Source organism: Triticum urartu, chromosome 7, assembly GCF_003073215.2.
Source record: "Triticum urartu cultivar G1812 chromosome 7, Tu2.1, whole genome shotgun sequence".
In the NCBI taxonomy this organism is placed as follows: domain Eukaryota; kingdom Viridiplantae; phylum Streptophyta; class Magnoliopsida; order Poales; family Poaceae; genus Triticum; species Triticum urartu.
The window spans coordinates 653,718,900-653,740,923 of NC_053028.1; the positions used below are offsets into that span (position 1 = coordinate 653,718,900).

Below are 22,024 nucleotides of genomic sequence, written 5' to 3' on the forward strand. Positions count from 1 at the left end.
TCGTACGCCTTCATCTTGGCGGTCGTGATCCGCTGGTTAGTTCCAACTATCCCGAGGGTGCGCAGGATCTCCACCTGGGCCCTCCTCTCCGCAGTGGGTGGAGCCGCCGGTGGGGATGCAGTCGCGGCTGAACGGCCACGTCTTGGGGCGAAGTTTAGTGGACGGTGCGGCCTCTTCCCGGGCGTTGGCAGGGCAGCCTGGACGTGCTTGGTGGCGGCTGCGAGGAATTTGCCCAGCGTCCAGGTCTTCGGCACGGCGGCGCGGCTGCGTGCCCTGCGTAGTGTGATCGGGGGCGAGGCGAATCGCCCTGGCGTGGCACGGCCGGAGCCATGCAGGACTCTATCCGGCGTGGGCTGGGCATTGGGCCTTGGCGTCTCGGGTTGGGCTTGCGGCCTGCGTAAGAGCGTCACCTGCGTGTTGGGTGCAGGCACAGGCAGCAGCGGGCTGGTGGGCATGTTCGCGCCGCGAGCGGGGCTTTCCCCGCCCTCCATGGCGCGCGCGTGGGGCTCGGAGGACTGGTCAGCGGCCTCATCCACCACAGGTGCAGGCGTGGCGAGGGCTCGGCTTTGCCCCGACAAGGCAGCCGGCTGGCCGGGCTGCGCAGGCTGCGAGTCGGGAATCTCGCTCACCGCATCTGTATCCCGACAATGCATGGGATCAGGCGAGCCAGAAGTGGCCCCTCCACGATCGACCTCGGGTGCAGTGCGCGCTGACGAGCCAGAGGTGGTCCCTTGGCGATCGACCTCGGGTGCAGCGCGCGCAGACGAGCCAGAAGTGGCCCCTTCGCAGTCGTTCTCGGGCGTAGCACGCACCATCTGGTTTGAATCCCGAGCCAGCTCGTGGGGGTTCGCCGCGGGTGAGGGGCCAGTGCTCGGCGCTTGGAGTGGGCTAGTGGCCCCGGCCGGAACCGTTGCAGCCAAAGTGGCGTTGCCAACTGGCGCTGTCGTCACAGTCCTGGCGGCTGCCCCCTTATCCACAGCTTTGGCCGTGGGGCCCCTTTGCAAAGCCTGCCTTTGTCTCCCCCCACCTTTTCCTTTTCTGGCATGGCGACGAGGAGGGTGGGCTCCTTGCTGACGAGGCCATGGCGTCATGCCACGCCCATCGTGTCGTACGGATGGCGTGGTTTTCTCGCCGGCCGGAGTAGGCCACGCGGGCGCCATAGTCACCCCATCGGAGCGGACAGCGTGGTCGTTGGCCCGCCAGAGCGAGTCGTCCATGGCCATGCCGTCCGCCCGGCCAAGAGGCGGCGCATCTGTGCGCCGGCGCTTGCGGCCCCGGCGGCATGCCCGCCCCGGGCCAGGACCGGGCGCGCGGTTGTTGCTGTCTTCGCACGCAGCGTCTCCGTCGCGCCCACGGCCGTTCTGGGCGTGGGTGGGCGGGGCTCCACGCGCCACGACGCGCGCCACCGTGATTGCGATCGGGAACGTGAGGATCTGGATGGTGGGTGCATCGGAGCTCAGGCGTGCCGGAATCTGCTCGACGATTTCCAGGATGGCGGTGCGGCGAATGGTGTCCGGGTGGTGCGTGCGCGCCGTCAGCCGGAACGTGGCCAGGTCTTCTCGGGAACGCGTGTTGGGGTGGAGGCACTCAATCCAGCAGCTGGTTCCCAGGATGTGCTCTGCCGTGGAAAGATGCCAGGCTTGAGCAGGGACGCCGCGAAGCTCCAGCTCGATGCAGAACTCGAAGTCGCCGGAGCCAGCATGGGCGAGCTTGCTCCAGGGCCGGATGGAGAGCGAGAACCACGACGAGTTGATGAAGTGGTCTCCATCAAGGCGGCGCTCTGTGGAGTGGGAGCCGAATAGGATCAGAAAATCCTCGGGGTGGTGCGCATGCACGGTGAAGTCGCCATCGCAGAGCTTGAAGGTGTTTATCAGCACATCGGCGACCTCGGCGGCAGAAACCCGAGGCCTGTTGCTGGTGACGGAGGCGACCATCGCCCGGCTTAGAACGGCCTCCGCCTCCTCCATCTCAACCGAGTGCGCCATGATCACCCGCACGGGCTCGGGTTCGCGCGGTGCGGGCATGGCCACCGTGGGGACGGGGGCCGGGGGAGGCGGTGGCGGGAGTGCGGCCTGGCACTCACGGGCAGTAGGGCTCGTGTGGTCAGCCTGGGCATGCTCCACGGCGACGGGATGCCTCAAATCGCAGGAGCGCGAGTCATGGCCTGACTCGAGGCACCGGCGGCATCGAATGTCATTGGTGCAGTCCCGGACCCAGTGGCGAGGGTCGAGGCACCGGAAGCAGAGCCCCGCGACTTCCTCTGGAGACGGGCTGCGCCGGCGCATCTGTGGAGGATTTGGCTCGACCGGCTGGCGCGGACGGCGCTGGCGATGCCGGCGGCGCGGCTGCTGGTAGCCCTCCGCGTCAACCTGGACGCCGCCAGAGATGCTGTGGACCTCAGTGCGGGGGCCGAGGCGGTTGGAGGCTGGGAGTCGAGCGGGTGCCGCAGTCCTTGGGGCAGGGGGCGCTGGCGGCGCCGCAGGAGGCGGCGGTGTGCGGGCGACCTCGCTGTACGAGCGCGTCGAGGACTCACTCTCCGTGTTGAACCAGCGGTCGCCGGAGAGGGTCTCCCGGTGCTCGACAGGGTCGGCGCCGGCGGAAGCCATGGCAGGGGGAGGGGTTGGGGAGGGGAGGAGGGCCGCCGGCGGGGATTCAACGGCAGCGGGGCTAGTGGGAGGCGGCGGGGAGGGCTAGGAGAGGCAGGGAGGCAGGGAGGCGGGGAGCCATCGTTGTGTCAGCTTGACGAGACCACATCTGCATACTTACTTCCAGCAGGATTATGTTCAGAAACAGGAATAATGAACTTGCTGTATAGGGTGCTCTTATAGGACAATTCAATTCCATGATATGTTATCGCATGATCTACTTTTGCAGGGCATGGAATAATTCCCCGAGCGCAGCTTCATTCAGTGAGAAAAGAACTTCTGCAATTCATGCTTGAAGAGTCTAAAATGCACACTTCTGAAGTATTTAAGGGTTTCAGTTCTTCTTCCGGAAAATGCCCAAACATATGCTATCTACTATGGATGGATACGGAAGCTACTCTGGAAGTTGTCAAGTGTGCTTTTGCACAAGAGAATTTTGAATCTACTTCTAGTACTCCTGATGCATCTGTGTCCAAGGATGAAGATGATACCAATATTGAAAGAGAGAGTCAAAATATCTTATTGCAAGGTGTAGTCGACACCATCATTCATATTGTTGGTTTGGAAAATGAGGCAATCCATTCCATTGTTGTGGGTACTGCTGAGTCAGAGGAATCAGAACTTTGGCCTACAGTGAATGATTTTGGTTATATAATTGAATTTGTGTCCTTTTTTATTTCCAATAAAAGGGCAAAGTCATCTCAAAGAGTTCTTAAGCACATTCTTAAATACCTCACGTCATCCAGTACTCCATCATATGATGATAAAAAGATGCCAACTCAGAAAGAAGTTCTTCAGCTCTTCAATGTGGTTCCTCAAACTGACTGGAATTATGATTATGTGTTGCATCTTTGTTTAGATGCCCATTTTCATCAGGTTTGTCACCACTTACCTTTAAAAATTCACCTTTATAATATAGCACTGCTGCTCAAAAAGGCCTTTCAGCCTATAACTGTAAATGTTATTGTTACTATACAGGCATGTGGCAGGATATATGCAGCCAGAAATCAAAATTTGTCTGCTTTGGATAGTTACATGAAGGATATAGTGGAACCATACCACGCTTTTATCTTCATCAATAAAAAGTTATTTCAGTTGGCAGGCGATGAAGCTTTGTCGTTTCGTTCTACAGTAATATCTTGTTTCGCCGAGCTAGTCAATCTAAGCAGGTGAGATTGCTGATTAATGTTTTAACTAGCATATATATATTCTCCCCCTTCAGTTTTTTGCTTGCTGGTTTGTCTTTTACTGAATATGCTCAATTTCTCTCCTGTCACTTCATTTTTTAGGGAGTGCGCATTTGTCTTGTTCCTTGATCATTTTCAAAATCAGATCCAGCAAATATTGTCAATGCTTCCTTCTCACAGCCGCAGCCACTTTCTTTTCTTGAAAACTGCAATGGAAGTAGACTTGTCAGGCAAACTTGACGTCAGCGCACTAACTGGCAATGAAATTGTTGAACGCCTGTACTTCTCTGGTGAACTCGAAGATTATCTGCAGAGATTATCAAATTTCCCAAAGTTTGACTGCAATCTTGTTTCTATGATTGATGAGTTATTTGAACCTTATCTGAAGGTATGCTTATCGAGATATTCAACATTACTATATTTGATATGGAGCCTTTTAAGCATAATGATATACCTTTGGGTGGAGCCTTTAGCCATCAGTGTAGACTGTAGTAGAGCCTTTGACTGCTATACCACTATATTGGCACAAAAAGTTGCACTGAGAGAACAATCTATCGGCAAATGGTAGCGCAGTGATTTGCCATAAGCGTTATATAGAATCAAGAGGCAGTATGTGCTTTGCAAATATGACACCAGCATCAGCTGCTTTTTACTTTTTGGAGCTTTGCAATTCGATTTTATTATATTTTAAACTGCTGTTCATGAAATGAATACTTTTCAGTTTCTTTATTCGACAATTTTGTGAAGAGATGCATTATTGATTTTACTAATAATAGTGAATAACCTAAAACTCGGAAGTAACGTTATGTAATTTGTTAGGTTGAAGTATTTTAGTGGCAGCACATGTTATGTGAGATCATCATCCTTTTTTGTTAATCAAATACACTTTTGTTGCACAGCTTCTGTGTCAGTATGAACCAAGGTCGGTCCTGAAGTTTCTGGAGACTTTTGATAGCTACAGATTGGTAGGGTGTTTGCAGTTATGTCTAGATTATGGAGTTACAGATGCTGCTGCATTTCTGCAAGAGAGGGCTGGTGATGCTCAGAGTGCACTGGCACTTGTTCTAGCTGGACTAGATGAGAAAACTAGCCAGTTTATCACTTCAGTGGAGAATACGTTTTCTCAGAGGGTTAATTGGATCTATGCCACTACAATTTTCGTAAGTTGGAAATATGCCATTACAAAAGCTCAAGTTGGAAATATGCCACTACAACTTCCCCGTACATCTATCTATGCCATTTTCTCAACTTAAACCAATAACGGTTCAAATAATACATGTATTCTGGTTTGTATTGACGTATTTACCATACTACCCCTGTTTCCAACTTTCATCAGCACGTTTGGGACTTCCGGGCGCCAAAAAGTTCAAATAATTCAAATTTTGGCAAAAAATTGAACTTCTCAGAAAAATCTGAAAAAATTACAGAAAATCATGAACAATATTATGAGCCTACTGTTCAAATCTGAGCCATTTCTGTGCACATATGGGTCCTTAAACTGACATGCAAATAATCTGGCCAGAAACTTCAACAGCATTTCTGCTCAGTTTAATACAAATTAACAAGCACAATTCATATCGATTCATAAACAGGTTCACAAGCAAGATTTAATTGAGTAAATAGGTTCACAAGCACGATTTAGTAGAGTAAATAGGTTCACATAAACAGGTTCACAAGCACGACTTAATTTCGGCAGCCGCTAGCCACCAAGCCAATAAAGAAGGCTTCTTTTTGCACCATTTGTAGGCTGCCCTTCTGGAGGTGGAGGTGGAGGTGGAGGTATAACCGGCGCAAATGGAACATTCTTCTTGACTTTCTTCCCTTTAGATGTCTTCTTCTTGGCTTTCTCTTGTGATGCAACTTTCTTCACGGGGGTCTTCTTTTTGGTTTTCTGTTGTGTTGTAGCTTTCTTCACAGGAGTCTTTTTCTTGGTCTTCTCTTCTACCGCAGCTATCTTCACAGGTGTCTTCTTCTTGGCTGGTGCATTGACCTTTTCAGGTGCCTTCGGCTTCTGTGGAGTTGTTCTGGCCCTTTTCCTGCATTGACAACATGTGTTTTAGATTGAGTAATCATAGATTAAGACAAGTGCAGTAATTTACCTTATAAGATTAATAAGGACTTCATCATCTGTTGCATCACCATCTGTTGTAGCCGTTGTTTCACCACATTTCTTCCTGCGGTACAAACAAGAGAAATCAGTTTTGTGATAGATTAGTCATGAAAACAAATTCAGAAAATACTTATGCTGTAGCAGATGTTGCATTACCTTTTGTTTGTAGGTGTAGATGGATCCTCTATAGGTATATCATCATCTACCGCCATATATTCAGGATTAGGAACCTTGCATGTCTTCTGCATGTGCCCAGGTTCACCACACCTCTTACACTTGACTATTTTCCTTCCAGGCTCTAGCCATCCTCTAATTCTCTGAACTCGTGGCCTACCAGCCACTGTTTGCTGCAAAGGAGGGTGGACCTTGACACCCAAATCCACTTGGATCCACTGTGACTTATCTGTCATGGAAGGGATATTCCCAGCACACGCTGCCTTGAACTTATCCACAGAATAGTAATCATCCACATATGTTTGAATCTCAGCACCATTGATGCTACAAATGAAGGCCAGTGCATGCATGCATGGCTTTCCTGAAACTTGCCAAACTCTACAAGTACATGTTCTATCTTTCAAGTTGACAATGTGTCTTTTGATAAATTTGAGATCCAACAACGTGACTTCTGCCTCATGTTCAATGGTCCAAAGAATCTTGTTTCGACCAATGGTTTTGCTGAGAGCATTTAGCTGCTTAATGACATGAGGAAGAATCCTACCCTTTAGCTGCTTACTTACTTGTCCTCTAATATAGAACTTCTCTGTGATGATCTCCCTAATTTTGTCAAAAAGGTTCAGGACATTGAGCCCTTTGAAGTCTTTTATTTGCTTGTTGAAACTCTCGGATATGTTGTTTGTCAAATAATCAACCTTACTGGCCTCTCCAAAACCACATCTATACCACAACCTATTGTGATGAATATCTAGATATTCAATAGCCGCTGGATTTGCATCCTGGATTTTCTTCATATGATGCATAAACTTTCGATGTGAGAAAGGCCGTGCAACTGGATAAAGATTATATGTGTACACTTTACCATGGAATTTCTTCATAAAATTTGCATACAAGTGCCTCATGCACTCTCGGTTTTCACAATTAGGAAAGACAAGGTCAATGGCAGTCTCTAATCCTTTGCATGCATCACTAGAAATAACAAGACCAGGTGGGGAACCTATAGCTCTATGCAATTGTTTCATGAACCATTTCCAGTTTTCACCGGTTTCAGAATCAAACACAGCAAATGCTACATAATATAGCCAGTTGTGCCCATCTACAGCAGTTGCTGATGCTAACTGGCCCTTAAACTTGCCATAAAGTGCTGTTGAGTCCACACCAACATAAGGCCTACAACCAGCTAAGAAACCATCGATGCAAGGCTTGAATGCAACAAACATTATGTTAAAATGGTATTTATCTCCATTTTTTAGGAGCTCTATCTCTACAATACTCCCTGGGCATTTATGTTCTATCTCAGCTTTCCAGTTAAAAAGCAATGGAAAACAATTTTCATAACTACCATGGATTTGATCAAGGGCTACCTTCATACCGTACCAAGCCTTGTTGTATTTCAGCTTGATGTTGAACTCATCTTCCAACTTCCCTTTGGCGTCTTTTGCACCAACACCAGGATTTTTCTTCACCCAATCCCCAATCTTATCTGCAATCCATCCTTGTGAAGCCATTTTGCAAATTGATAATTTTGTAGTTGGACAGTTGTGCTCAAATGGAAGCGTTTTTATCTACAAAAATCACAAGGACTACATAAATGAGATGCAACAAAAAATAACTACATAAGATAAATAATAGCATTAGACAACCCATACCATGACTGTTCTACCATCTTGCAATGTGGATGCATGTATGCGCCATGGACATGGCCCATGTGCACCTCAGCAATGAACCTAGTTTTGTCCGTTTTGATTTTAGCCAACTTAAACCCAACTAAAATAGCACGTTGCCTTATAGCTTTTCTGAAAGTCACAATGTCAGGAAAGAGAGCCCCAACCCTGATGTCTGGGTTCTCAATGTCATGCACCACAGTATAGCCTGCAGGATCAATATCAACCACTTCTTCCTCCTCGTGGTGCACAAATACATCAGCGCCATCATCCTCTTTCTTATGAATGTTGCTGCCCTGCTCAACAGATGCTGTTGGGACAAGGGCAAATGGCTCAACAATATACATGTACTCATCATCTACCCCTACGTACTCCTCAACCATGTCAAATGGGTCAGTTTCTACATTCTGGGCAGATGGCTCTACTTGTGCAGATTGCTTTAATGGTGTGTTTGCATGAGATGGTAAAGGACAATCTTGCGTATCCATCAGCAGCACATCATTGTCAGAAATAGTTGCTTCAGGCACATGAACAACATTGTCAACGACGGGTACAGGAGTTTCAGAATCAGAGTTATCAAGCACAACAACAGCCAATGTAAGCTTCTTCTCTGCTCTGTACATGTCAAACATCACATGAAGTTGATCCTTATGAGTTAGTCTAACATCTTGCGCCATTATCATGTCAAAATACCACACAGTAACACTCTGATTCCTGCCAACTCTCAGCTCAGCACCTAAGCCATCCATTAGCACATCAATTGTGAAATCCTCCGAGTCTACGTTCCATCTAATTGTTTTCCCTTTCACATATGATTTCCTACTGCTCAGTTCCTTCAATAGAAACCCTTGAAGAACTAGGTCTAAGCTAAAAATATTCGTTGGCTCCAACCTACAAGTTTCAGGTAAAAATAGCACAGGTAAAAGGCTATTTCAATTAACATCTATGGAAAAAATTCAATCAATAAGAGAAGGTGTTGGGGCATGAGGTTCAGGCGTGACGTTGGGGCTCGGGAACTCACTCGTACGGCGACTTGGGGGTTGGCGACTCCATGGATGTTTCAGCAGCCGCAGCAGCGCGAGCCAACAGCCGGGAGCCTGCTCCCCTCCGCCGTGGGCCACTGCCGTGCCGCGCAGCTCCAGTCGCCGCAGGCCGCGGCGCCCGCCTCCCGCCGCCTTGGGCCCCGCCACGTCGCGCCCAGCGGCGCGAGCGAGCGAACAACCGTGAGCCGCGGCGCCCGCCTCCCGCCGCCTTGGGCCCCGCCGCGTCGCCCGCGCCTCCAGCCGCCGTCGCCCGTGCCTCCAGCCGCCGCTCGCTAGGGTTGCTGTGCGTGAGTCGGGGTGGAGATTGGATAAGATGTGTGTGTGCTAGCTGAGGGGGTGTGTCAATTGGATACGTATGGATGTGGGGCCCTATGGATGTATATCCGCACGTATATGGGAAGTATATGGCTGAGTATTGGAGAAAATGGCATAGATAGATGTACGGGGAAGTTGTAGTGGCATATTTCCAACTTGAGCTTTAGTAATGGCATATTTCCAACTCACGAAAATTGTAGTGGCATAGATCCAATTAACCCTTTCTCAGATATCCTCAGAGGGTAGCTCTGAAATTGAGCAACCAGCCATTGTTCTAAAAACGAATGAGGTTCTTTTTCTCGTACCTATTGAAATACTAACCAAGATTTGTATCATCTATTGCATAATTGGTAACATGTTTGATATTCTATTAAGGCCCATCCGGTGCTTGATGCGTTACGTTCCTCCATTGGATTGTGCCAAAGGAATTCACAGTACTCAGACCTAGAGAAGTCTCAATGCTTGATTCGTAAGTTCTGCTAAGATATACATATACACTTTCTTACAAGGGGGGACATCTCTCACTGCACTGTATTGGCACTTTGTCCTATTATTTGGATCTATAACTAGAATTTTGATAGTCATTGCTGATTTCTGTTAGTAGTGATTTGTTATTTAGCAGATGTGATATTGTTCTCTTCACTAGTAATACAGCATGGGCATGCTTTGCAAATATATGTACGGTTCAACACCTAAAGGTACCATCTCTATTGCTCATTGGGTGGGGTCCTTGACTCCTTGTAAGAGGCCACAGGAGCTGGGCGGGGACAAATGAGAATATAACATAGGATCAGTTAAACCTTACTCAACTGATGATTAACTCTCCCGGAACTCTTCTAACTAATGCAGTTATGACGTAGTTTGCAGTGGTTCAGTTTGATATTTGTGAGTCTGATCGCATGGATGATTAAGAACATTTGGATCCCACCCAACTTGTACCTTATATAGTTCTATGGATTGTTGCTAGGGATATGATCCTAAAATGTGCTGGCTGCTGATCTTATGCCATTTTGGGAACTAATAGTGTTCAATTGTCTCAAGGGAGGCTTATTGTCAAATACTACTAAAAGATGATTACTTGTATAAGATCAGATCCAAGTATGGAGGTTAAATTTAAAACCACATAGGTGGGGGGTTGATGATGATGCAAATCTGTGTTGACCACTCTCCCTAAGACTAATCTATCACAGGCAACAGTCGTTGCTTGTTCTTGAAGAAAAGAGACTAATCTATCTGTGAATGAAACTGTAGCAATATCGCAATCGATGCCTTTCTTCATGGTTGAGATTTTAGACACAGGAATCCAGCGGGCAAAGGCAATTCTTGAAATATTATGCCATGATAAATTAATCCATTAGATTTATGACATGCTATCTAGAAATCTGTGATCAACATATAGGCTATAGCTCTCAAGTAGTGTAAAGTATTTTTCATACTTTTAGCTTGCTGAGATCTATCAGTGATCAACATATAGGCTATAGCGTCAAGTAATGCCGTTATGTTGTTGATGCAGTTTCTCAGAACCACTGAAAAAGTTGTATGGAAGCAAGGATGTAAATGGAAAACGTTGTTGGTCTGAGCGGGAGGAAACAACAAACGGACATCGAACAGGCAAAGGATTCTCACAACAGATGGGGATTTCAGCTTATCAAAGGTGTTCGAATACTCTGCGGAGAGTATTCTCACAATTCGTTGGAGAGATAATCGAGGCAATGGCTGGGTATATACCCCTACCAGCAATTATGTCAAAGCTTTTATCCGACAATGGGTGTCAAGAATTTGGTGATTTTAAACTTGTCATAGATAGAATGCTGTCTATGTATCTTCATCAAAAAAGAATACTGGTACATATTGAATTTCGTCCCTTTGCCATTTACTTCATAAGTATATCGCAGACGAAATTCGATGAGAACATCACATTTTTGGTTATTTTCTTCTGTATTTTTTCTAATAGTAAAAATCAAGCTCCTCTGATACCTCGCTTGTTTGCAGGAAACAGCTAAGTCAGTTATCGAGGATGATTCGTTCTATACCTTGAGCTCATTAAAGAGAGGGGTTTGCCATGGATTTGCTCCACATACTTTTGTCTGTTGTGTATGCAACTTCTCACTTTCCAAAGAAGGTGCTGTTTCAGCAGTTCGAGTGTTCAGTTGTGGACATGCAACGCATCTTCACTGTGAGTGTGAACAAAGCAAATCATCCAGTAAGGATTTTCAAGACGGATGTCCAGTTTGTCTCTCAGCAAGTGACACACAAGCCCGGAACAGATCACCTATAATATCTGAGAATGGGCTAAACAGGCACTCCATGGTTGAAAATGAAGTACCATATGGCGTCCATCGTAATCACGAGACAGATCATGTTGAGAGATCTCGCAGGCTTCAGCAGATGTCACGGGTAGGAATATTTTGAGATATTTTTTTCTGCTAGTGTAATAAATTTCTCTGTTGTGACTAGGTGCTTGCCAAAAACTTGACTAGTCTGACATTCGAAAGCCCTCATCCAATTATAAATTGCGCTATCTCTTGTATTGAATATGATATTATATCCCTGTTTTAGTCCTCTAAGATGTTATTATGGGACAGGGAGTAGATATTGGGATAATATCATACGGAAACCAACATTCGGTGAAAACTTCGTGGAAACCATATTTTAAAGTTTTGAAAAATTCTGAAAAAAATATGGGATGTTAGGAAGGTGATGTTTTATTGCCACTCAAAATTTCAAATTGAAACACATTGCGAGATGTGAGCTGTGTATTGGTTATGCTATTAATCTCTTGTATAGGGTCTTTGTTACTTATTTGCCTACGTATGTGCATGTATTATATTGGCCTTTGATCAGTGATATATATCTCAGTTAGTTCCTAGTTTCTCAATGATGATAAAATGGATATGGCCTATACTCTGTATTTCTATAGTACGTAGTTGTAAAAGTTTTTGCCATGATATTTCCTTTTGCAGTTTGAAATACTGAAAAATCTCCAGAAAGCTCAGAAGTCTTCATATTTAAACTGTACCTCCGTTTGAACTTTCTCCGCCAGCCATATATCATGAGAAGGTACATAAGAGAGAGTTTGGTAGGACAATCCAGCAGATATTAAGTTCGAAGTGAAAAACCACATATGGCACATGAGGGAGCCCGAAAATCAAAAAGGAGAAGAAGTTGAGTGGGAGAATCCATCAGACATTTGGCTAGAAGTGAAAAACCACGGAAAATATGGCACACGAAGGAGCAGAACCAAAGAAATCAGGGGATTGGCTTCCGCCAGAGTTGAGCATAATCGGTAACTCTCTAATTTTCTCGGTCAACTGAATAAACAAGAGCATCATAATATTGATCTAATCTTGGACTCTTATGTCCTTTTAAAATCTTATATGCAGGTTCTGACAAGAATCAAGTGCGGTAGACTATGCAATGGTGAAAAGGTGCAAACACCTGAGAAATCTGCTTTGTCCATTCGTGCAATGACCTCAAAGGTCGGCTGCTGCTCCGACTGCTAGAGTGAGGAAAATGAAGTGGGATGTAATTCGTGATAAAGGAGGGAACTGCATGCAATGAAGTTCTTGATATGGTTCAAGATGTACTATCAGTAGAGGCTACGGCTGTGAAATATGGCTTCCTCCTAGCTCAATCCTTGGTATCATAATTGAAGTCAGTTCGGATAACTTGGAGGTTCTAGCTCGGCCCCTGGAATCGCTTCAGCAATTTTCCATGACATTTATTCCCGGAAAAATGAGTTTGCGAAGGTGCAATATGATCACTCCAATATGGAACTTCAAAACTCTTTGTTTTGGCTTGATGAGCCACCCCTCTATTGTACCCCTTTTAATTAATGATATAACACTGCTTTCTACTGTATTTAATTTATAAAGAGGTACTTTACGAGGTTAAAAACATGCGGTAGACTATGTTAGAATTACGAGTCCTGCAATTATATTCAAATTACTTGAAATTATTGAAATATGTATTTGTGCATGTAATCACCTTACATATTTAGTATGGAATTAATACTTGATGAAATGCACTTAAGAGTATATTTTGTCCGTAAACAAATGTAAGACGTTTTAGGTCACTTTGTATTTATACTGAAAAGACTACCCGGTACATTGATAATTGGAAGGAAACAAATGTAAGACATTTTAGGTCACTTTGTATTTATACCAAAATAGACTATCCGGATATATTGATAATTGGGAGGAATTAGGTCATGAATGAGGTTACAACCTTGGAAGGAACTAGGTCATGGATTAAGTTATGACCCTAATGGTGACTTGCATGATTAATAATGAATTTATACATGGTCATGGTGCATCGCTCACAAGTGTGTGTTTCAAGGACTCGATGTGTAGAATCTGTTAACGGAATTTAACTTATGTGACATTTGCCCATCGGATGTTGATAACCTTATTAACTGAATTTTGAGTCTGTAGCAACCCTCTCACTTGTTCCTGGTGCTGCACCAAGCAAGACTCACCATAAAGAACTTACGCATTTATAAGGACTGATGAGAGTCTAACTGGAAAAATAATTCTGTTGAAGGACCATGGTTCTGGTAGAAGAATAATTGGAGGTCGCAGCCGGGCGATTTTTGTTCTTTCTCTTTTTCCACCGGTTTTGCGAAGGTTCTAGAAGTTTTTTAGTCCGTGGTTTTTTTCTAAGTGTTTCACTGCATGTTTTACTGATTTTCTTTCAGGTCTTTTTTATTTCCTGTTCATTTTTTATATTATTCAACATTTTTTAAATTTAGGAACGTTTTAAAATTTGTGAACATTTTTAAATTCTAAAGTTCCTGAACATTTTTTAAAATTAAATATTTTAAAATTTTACGACTGATTTAAATTGTAACATTTCAATGCTTCTAATACTTTTAAAATTTCATGAAATTTTTGTATGACAAAAGTCGGTTTTTATTTTTTGAGAAGCCAAGAGTCGTTTTTTTCTAAGAAAGAAAGTCGGCTAAGAAAATGGGCCCAAGAACAGATGGGCCGGCCTAGCCGCAGCTCAGGCCTCAGGGTGCGCGATTTCTCGTTGCCCAGCGCGAACAGGAGCTCTGCTGGGCTTTGCCGTTCCCGTGGCTGGCAGTCCTCGCCTCCGCCACCCTCGACTCCGGCGGGCGGCACCTAACCGCCGCTCCAGGGACCTCGCCTGGCCGCTTAGTCTCCGCCCCGTGCGCGATATGGCGCGGGCCGCCGTATAGGGCTGGCGTGCTGCCTCCGTCGTCTTCTCCGCACAGCTTACGTAGTCGACAGCAGCTTTGTCCCGACTGCGCGCGCCCTTACCGCCGACCGCCGCCCGAGTTCCGGCGCCCTCGGCTGCTCCTGCCATCCTCCCTGAGCTGCGGCACTCGGCCACCTCTCCCCGAGCATCGCAGGTAGACGCCGCTCGGCATCCCCATCGTCTCCTCGAACTCAGGCGCACGCCACCTGTTCGATTCATTGACCCAACGGATGTTTTAGCATTTTGTGGGCGAGAGTACTGCTGTGAAATGGCCTAACAGATAGATGTTGCTACGGAATCGAACCATGGTGTGATTTGTGTGTGTGTGTTCTCAAATGAACCATGGTTTGTTCTGTTTTTCCCTGTATTGTTTGTTCTTGTATAATCTGCTCTTGTTGCTTCAATATTCTCTTCTTGTATATACAGTCTTCGCTGCAATGATTCAGTTCTTGCTTCCATATAATCTGCTTCTATATTCTCTTCTTGTATAACCTGCTGTGTAATGATTCAGTTTCTGCTTCCATATTCTGTTCCTGTATAATTTGCTCTGTAATGATTTGTTGTTGTCAAAAGTTGCAGTCTGGAGTGTCCTGGGTTCAGGATCAACCTTACTCCCCCTTGGCACTCAACCGAGTTGCTGTTCCGCTTAACGCCGACACACATCTCCACCGCTCCCCTTCTTAATTCCACGGGAGCACGCCGGGGTGCCTTCTTCCCAAACACAGGTGAGCAGCTCGCCGCCCAAACTGGCCATGTCTGCAAAAATCTGACCTTGGCGCTCAAGTCTTGCTTGTATTTGTGTCTACTGTCTACAGCCGCATTTCTCACCGTTGTTGCTGGAACCTGCTGCTCTGTGCGTTCGCCTTCCAAGGACAACATGTATGTGCTTTTCTTACTTGCTTTACTTCATTTATGCTGGTCGCCGAAGCAATTCAATATGGACAGCTTGCTGCTTTGTTTAGTTGACCGGACTCAGACAACGGAGCACCATGCCGGACAGGAGAGAAGCGACCCTGCTCGAGGACCTGCCTGAGGAAATCATTGACAAGATACTCAAGGGATTGCCGCCAAAGGACGTCGGCCGCTGCCGCGCTGTCAGTACGTTGTGGCGCAGTATCACCTCCATACCTGAATTTATGCTTGAACACCACCGGCGCCAGCCATTGCTCCCCATCATCGACGGGCTTGGGCGGCCTGCCAGTTTCGTCCTCTTCCGAGGTGCTGGTGCCGACACCTCCAATCAACAGCTCTGGCCCTTCATCCCGGGTCTCAGACACTACCATTTAAAGCCTACGCTCTCAGTCACCTGTGATGGCTTCCTCATCCTCCTAGAGCAAAACAAATTCTACATCTACAACCCGGTCTTGCACAAGCGTGCTCTCCTACCATACCCTCAAGCTGGGGAAAATGAGTGCAGCAACATAATCGGTTTCTACCGGCACCAGCTAACTGGAGAATACAGGTTGCTCTGGACCACATTCCGCCCTCTCTCGGTAGTTAAATACAGCTTATACATTCTCACAGTGGGATCAGGTGTGCCGAGGCACATTAGAATCAGAATGCCAACAGTCTTGTCACCTTCCGCAGAACATAAGTTACTGGGGGCACTGTGCTATTCGAACTATTGTCCACCACCAGTCCACCTTGGTGGCAGCCTGCACTGGTGTCCTTTTTCTGTTTGTGGTGTCGCCGACATTACTGGAGGCAGCAGAGACATTGTTGTGTTCGACACAAAAGCAGAGTCATTCCGGTGGATGCGCAGTCCTGACCAGGCATACCCTAATAGGAAGTTGTTCGACATGAATGGGACGCTTGGTTTCTGGGGCAGCTCAATCAAGGGTGATGCAGGAGGTTGTTTGAGTTTCACCGCTTTGGATATTTGGGTGATGCAGGATTACAAGGCTGAAATCTGGGCTTTCAAATACCGGATTGACCTGTCAACGGTTGAGGCATCACGGCAACTTTATTTGACTTCTTGCAAAGGGAAAAAGAAAGCACCGCTTCGTTCAACAGTGCAATGGTTCAATGATATGGCTGTGCTTAACGAGCATGAGCTGCTGATCATGTTTAATGATAAACACGTGTTGCGCTGCAACACTGATGGCATGGTCTTAGGTTTGGTGAACATTGGAAAGAGTCAATACTGTATGTCACTTACTTCCCACCGCTTCCAAGAGAGCATTATTCCAATTCCATCCTTCCCATGAGATGCCAGAAGATGAGGAACCTCCATTCTCCACAGGGCGTCTCTGAATGTTCAAGACTCCTTCCTGGTTTGCTTTGCCAATGGGCTCAGACCTTGTTTTTCTTTTCAGTTATTATTGCTAAGAAGCAACAATGGCACTGTTATGATGAGATCTTCGGTGATTGTCCAAAAAAAAATGATGAGATCTTCGGTCTTGCTCGTATTGTTTGAGTAAATGCTTTTGGCTGACAGGGCCGCACTCTAGCATTTCCTTATATGTTAGTTACTGCATTTTTAGTTGTGGAAATGATATTGTTTGGCCTGGGTCTCTCCTTGCAAGGCTGGTAGTTTGATCTTTGTTGTTCAGAATGTAAACTCTTAGGTATTACTTGTTGCTTATAGGCTATAGCACTCGGTTGATCCTGCTGCTTATGTCAACGTGTCTTCACCGGGGCCATGCTTGCATATATAGCTGTGTGTGTCTAGTGCTGCAAGCTATGATGGAAGAAAGAACCTCTATGCACGTTGGTCATGTGTCAGGAGTATTGGCTGGAGTTTAATTTGCTTGCTGCTTTTTTCGTGTGCCGGGATTTGACATGTTTTTTTGGGTAGTAACGATCGACTTGAAGATGTGCTGATCTGGAGCTGGGTGTTGCTCTGCTTGGCTTTTCTTTCTTTTGAAGCATTGTGTTGGTATTGCTGTGTGGATTCTCGATGCTTTGTCATTGGCTTGTTGCAGAGGCCGGGTTTATCTTTTCGCATTAGCTTGATACTAAATCCCCCTGCAAAAGAAAAGGAAATCTTGATACTAAATCAGCGACAATCAATATGGATCGGAGGGGGTGATCGGAGGGGGTGCTTCCCCCCTCCCCCCTCTATCTTATGCTAGTTTCTCTTTTTGGTGCATGTGTTGTTTGAAGTTGGAAACTCTAGAGAGATTGTTGAAAAGGATTTAGGTGGAATAGTTTAGTGACCAGCAGCCGGCTGGAATGAATGTTTTGAGGCTGCTCCAGTCCAGAGCGCACCTTTGTGTATATACAACATAATTCAGTGGATTGGACAGAGAAAATTGTATGAATCAGACTTGATGAATGAGCCCCCTTGAAACCCAAAACTGAAGGTAGGAGTTGATTGAATGAGCCTCCTTGAAACCCTGATCTCAGGGCTTCTTCGTCGGTGGTCATGGTGCTCGGCAGGGCACAGTGGCTCGCATTGCGTCCGGATGTCTGTTGGTGGATCTGGCACCTTGGGCTAGAGGCTAGCCGCCGGTGGTCTCTGCGAGTTGCAGTTGGCTCCGACGGATCTCGGGGTTTCTTCGTTGGTCGGCAGCTTCGATGGTGGTGGTGGTTGGTGGGCTTGCCGGCACCGATGTAGGATGATGTGCGGCTGGGGGTGGTGTGGGAGTTTGGGTGAAGACCCTGTCCCGGCTTTGTGCCATGACCAACAATGGCGGTGGATGTGGCCATCATTGACCTTCCTGGAGGCATCGCTGCTTGCTCCCACACCCCTCCCGCATGGATCTGGACATCATGGTCTCTCTAGGGAAACCCTTGATCTTGTGTGATCGGACAATGGTGGCGCCTTGGTGTCATATTCCTTCTTGGGGCCTTCATCTTGGGAGCTTGACATCGGCGACCGGGACCGGTGGATGACGGTTGTTGTGGCATCCTGGCTTCTGTGGCAACGATGATGACGGAAGCGATGTCGGCGACGCGACAATGGTTGCGGTAGTTGACTCTTCTCCAGCGTGTCCACGGGATTGCCTCAGTTTGTTTGTTTCTGTGAAGTCGAAGATGCGGTTGTGTCCCTTTTGCATACAATGACCGGCTGCATGTGGTCCGTTCAGTGTCTTCCGTGATGCTAACCATGCCTATTTGTCCTTTATAGCTCTTTTTTGGAGTTGTAGTTGTGCTGTCTAGTCGCAGGTGGCTGAGTTCTGGCGCAGATCTTCATATAACTCCACATGGCCTCTAAAGTGTGGATTGAGTCAACGATCGCCTATGGTGAAGTCGGATCCGTTTGCTTAGGGTTTAGGGATGGCGATGTTGTCTTCACCATAGAATGACATGGCAGGTCTATGATACAGGTTCCAAATTTATTGTTTCAGAGTGTATGGTAGGCAGGATATATGATGTATATTTAAGAGGAGCCCTAACTTTAGTTGTCCAAATAAATTATATTTCTTGAGGATTGAAATTAGATTTCATATCTTCAGTTGCTTTTTAACCGGGTCAATTTCCCTCTCTGTAGCGTTTACAGATATACCTTGTGTTTTTGCAGATTGTTGAAATGTCTACTTAATAGAGAATGATATTTGGATACATATAATAACTGAAGCACTGGGGGTCTTCTTTAAGGCTTGTGACCTGTTATGTCATCTTCATCTTTGTTGTTTTGTTCTCTCCTATGCATATTTTTTAATAGTGGGCTATCACTCTTGGCGGCAGATACCTCTAACGCTGTAGGTCCTACTCCCTCTCCCCTCCGGACCTTCTCCGCTCGCGACCTCCTCCTCCCCTCGCGAGCCGCCGCGGCCAATAGATCGCGGTCGTCCCTCTCCTCCCCTACTTCCCTCCGTCGCCTCCTGCGCGGGCGACCGAGGGGCCCTAGCCCTAGCCGCCAGTCCTCCCCGCCTTCCCCTCTCCCCTCCTTCACCGCCAGTGGTCGACGCCGGGCAAAACCCATGTGTCTGACGGCGGCGGCGGAGGTACTGCCTCCCCTCTTGGGTCTATGGGTGGCGCGGGACACCTCATCTCGAGGGTGTGATCCCGATCTGGATCGTGGCGGCGCCGATCTGGACCATGGCGCCCAGATGGACAACGCTGGCATGGCGGCCGGCTGGCGTCCTAGTGGTGGCCTTGGCGGCATGGCTAGCACAGCCCTTCCCGATTTGGTGTGGAGGGCCCTGGATTAGGGGCAGCGGCCCCTGGGATGGCCTCCCTGTCGGTGGCACGGCGGGGCGAGAGGGCTGCCGAGGATCGGACCGGATGGCCGGAGATTCACCGGCGGGTTGGTGCCGCGGGTTGCTGCCCCGGTGGCCAATGGCGCCGAGCTGCTTTTTCCTTCAACCCATGTTGCGTGCACTCCGTCTTACCGAACATGGCCGCACTGGTAACCGGTTACCGGGTTGAGACGGAGCGGGAGGGAGGGATTCAGATTGGGATAATTCCCAGGTCTCTTTATGCCGGTCGCGATCGCGACGACACTTCAGGGTGTCGTTTTTATTCTTGGAGACACCGTTCGGATCCGCCCTACCTCTTCCCACCTCACGGTCTCTCGGGTGAAAACCCTAAGGCGGTGATGGCGTTCTTGGCGTCGTGCCTTTCTTGAAGGCATCGTCGTGAGAGCTATGTGGCAGTGGGCACCGCTTGGGTGCGTCGGCAGTTGCAGATTGCGTGCCCCTCTTCCTCCAGGTGGTAGCTGTTACAGGGGAAACCTTAGGTCTGGGACTCCCGGATCGGATGATGACGGAGACTTTGATGCCGTTCTCCCTCCTGGGGGCATCGTCTTGGAGCAGTGATTCACTAGAGAGGCCAACAGGTGGAGCGGTGTTACATCAACCGCATTGAAGACGGTGGGTCTCGGCGGCGTGGAGCAGTGGAGTCTCAGAGTTGGACGCGGTTTGATCGACGTGCGCAGGCTGGTGGAGTTGTCTGGTGTCGTGGTGACGTCGTCGGCAGATGAGACTGGCAAGATCTATGCAGTGGTTCCTCCTTAAGACGGGATGGTGGAAGATGGCGGTGGCGGATCCTTCAGCGTGCGCAGGCGGTGCATGTTATAGGACACCTAGACCAGATGGTATTAAGACCTCTGGGTTAGATTGTGTCTGTTATGCGGACAAGGCACACCTGTATTGGTGTAGGTGTAGTGACTTTGTTCGTCTAGAAGGGGGCTTCTGGTTGATCCTTGTATTAATTTTATGAGACTCTGATGGATAATTAATAAAGATGGCTGTGTGCATCATGGTGATCCAGAGACCGAGGGTATACACTATAGCGTGCTATTTAAACTTTACTTTTATCTGTTAGGAGCAAAGTCTCTACGCACAGGACCACTGTAAACACTACAGCTCAAAAACTCCAGACAAATCCTTTTGTCAATGTGATGATGCTTTCTTAGCCTTCCTGCGCATCTCGAGTCCAAGCAACATTGTCCCCAGGCAATCACATTCACGATTCAAATCTGTCAAGTATGAGGCATCTTAATGTTAACATGTTGAAATTTGCTCAGACACCATACATGTGCGGTGGCGTTGCCAGAGAAAACGTATTTGTGGATACCATCAGCAGATCAGCTCCAGTAGTGTCTCCTTAATACTTCTCCATGGATAATGTCCAATCGTAGATTGAAAGTCGTAGTCATTGTAAGGTAACTCCATCGCGGCGTTGAAGCTTAGGAGCTCAGTAAAACTGATATCTCCTTAAATCCATCCGAATTAAAAGTAAATACAAATGCTCAAAAGTAAAAGAAAAAACAATTCACCATCGGCAATTGCAAGGTCTCTTCAATCTCCACACGAAGTAAACAATTAACTCCTTTTCTGTTCTAGAATACAAGCAACTACTAACTCTGTTGCATGTCGACAGATATATCCAAATCAATGAATCAGGATGCTGGACAAAATACACGCTTCATTAGGATTCAATCTCTGGTGCAGCTGACGTCTGAGATATATATCTTTGCTGTAGGCCTTTTGATGCTTAAGTGTCACCATAGCCAAAACTAACTAGCTAGGACATGCATGCTTTTGTTCTTCTCCTGCTATTCAGTGAAAAGGGTAAAACATTTTGGCCCATGTTTAATGTGCCGAATACCGAGCTCTGTCAGTTCAGTGAAGTGCTTTGCTGCTGGTCGTTTTACTGACCAGTCGTTTGCAGCAGAAAACCTTTTCTAGTACCCGTTGTCATTGAACAATTCATTTGTAAGGTTGTACCCTTGATCCCTAGAAGATACTATATCGATATACATCTTGTCCACATTTGTTTCATGCTCTTGTTGGGATGTAAGAACTTGTTGGGATTTGCTGCTGCGTCTGTCATGCAAGAAACACATGTCAAACATATTATGGTGATGCACTGTGTATTAGAATGATGGGTTGTACGTCCTGCATATTATATACAAGGAAGAAAACTTGGGTAAAATGGTACTCCCTCTGTAAATTAATATAAGAGCGTTTAGAATACTAAAATAGTGATCTAAACGCTCTTATATTAGTTTACAGAGGAAGTAAAAACTTTCAAAGTATAGAAACGTTCTTTTATTTGTTATTGTTTTCTTGAGCAACTTGCCTTAAAACAAAGTAAGGATTCCATAGGCTAACAGAGTAAAGTTCTGTCTAGTAATAATATTTTTTCAGAGTGAATAATTTTTGTTTGTTAGAGTAGCAATTAGCAGTGCTCAACATTCCCTGTAAACAATTTACAGTCTTCCACTCAAAAATTACAATTTAGAGTCTAAAACTAGTGGTGGATGCTGCTAAAT

The 22,024-nt window shown here is 46.8% G+C and overlaps 4 protein-coding genes across 6 annotated transcripts in view; 3 read left to right on the forward strand and 1 right to left on the reverse strand.

The window, feature by feature from the left end:
* LOC125519304 (vacuolar protein sorting-associated protein 8 homolog) overlaps nt 1-5,247 on the forward strand; it is a 101,549-nt gene extending 96,302 nt beyond the window's left edge. The window contains exons 14-17 of the mRNA XM_048684155.1: nt 2,875-3,521; nt 3,624-3,814; nt 3,935-4,220; nt 4,732-5,247. Coding sequence (XP_048540112.1) covers nt 2,875-3,521; nt 3,624-3,814; nt 3,935-4,220; nt 4,732-5,085 — 1,478 coding nt within the window. The 3' untranslated portion in view covers nt 5,086-5,247. The remainder of the gene's footprint in view (nt 1-2,874; nt 3,522-3,623; nt 3,815-3,934; nt 4,221-4,731) is intronic.
* Nucleotides 5,248-5,390: 143 nt separating this feature from the next.
* Nucleotides 5,391-9,124, reverse strand: LOC125520087. Of its 2 annotated transcripts, XM_048684892.1 has the most exons (5): nt 8,802-9,121; nt 7,766-8,671; nt 6,099-7,681; nt 5,932-6,006; nt 5,391-5,868 (listed from the first exon to the last, which is right to left on the reverse strand). In XM_048684892.1, the coding sequence occupies exons 2-5, from the start codon at nt 7,766-7,768 to the stop codon at nt 5,532-5,534; spliced, it is 1,998 nt and encodes a 665-aa protein (XP_048540849.1). In that variant the 5' UTR covers nt 7,769-8,671; nt 8,802-9,121; the 3' UTR covers nt 5,391-5,531. The 2 variants fall into 2 exon arrangements, with proteins under 2 accessions (XP_048540849.1, XP_048540850.1); XM_048684893.1 differs by lacking the exon at nt 7,766-8,671 and having other exon boundaries at nt 8,802-9,124.
* Nucleotides 9,125-10,646: 1,522 nt separating this feature from the next.
* LOC125519305 lies at nt 10,647-12,641 on the forward strand (the record flags this gene model as incomplete). Its single annotated transcript, XM_048684156.1, has 3 exons — nt 10,647-10,982; nt 11,131-11,535; nt 12,522-12,641. Coding segments are annotated over 3 exons (861 nt in total), but the record flags the coding sequence as incomplete, so codon positions are not given.
* Nucleotides 12,642-14,181: 1,540 nt separating this feature from the next.
* LOC125523107 (putative F-box protein At1g50870) lies at nt 14,182-16,872 on the forward strand. 2 transcript variants are annotated; one of them, XM_048688158.1, is made up of 4 exons: nt 14,182-14,512; nt 14,932-15,083; nt 15,174-15,237; nt 15,321-16,872. In XM_048688158.1, exon 4 carries the CDS (start codon nt 15,348-15,350, stop codon nt 16,563-16,565), a length of 1,218 nt encoding a protein of 405 aa, XP_048544115.1. In that variant the 5' UTR covers nt 14,182-14,512; nt 14,932-15,083; nt 15,174-15,237; nt 15,321-15,347; the 3' UTR covers nt 16,566-16,872. The 2 variants fall into 2 exon arrangements, with proteins under 2 accessions (XP_048544115.1, XP_048544114.1); XM_048688157.1 differs by having other exon boundaries at nt 14,938-15,083.
* Nucleotides 16,873-22,024: the final 5,152 nt, after the last annotated feature.

Coding starts and splice junctions, on each gene's coding strand:
- LOC125520087 (XM_048684892.1), bottom strand. Junction 6,007..6,098: donor TCTACACCTACAAACAAAAG/GTAATGCAACAT, acceptor TTTGTACCGCAG/GAAGAAATGTGGTGAAACAA. Junction 5,869..5,931: donor GTCCTTATTAATCTTATAAG/GTAAATTACTGC, acceptor TTGTCAATGCAG/GAAAAGGGCCAGAACAACTC.
- LOC125523107 (XM_048688158.1), top strand. CDS start 15,348: ATGCCGGACAGGAGAGAAGCGACCCTGCTCGAGGACCTGCCTGAGGAA.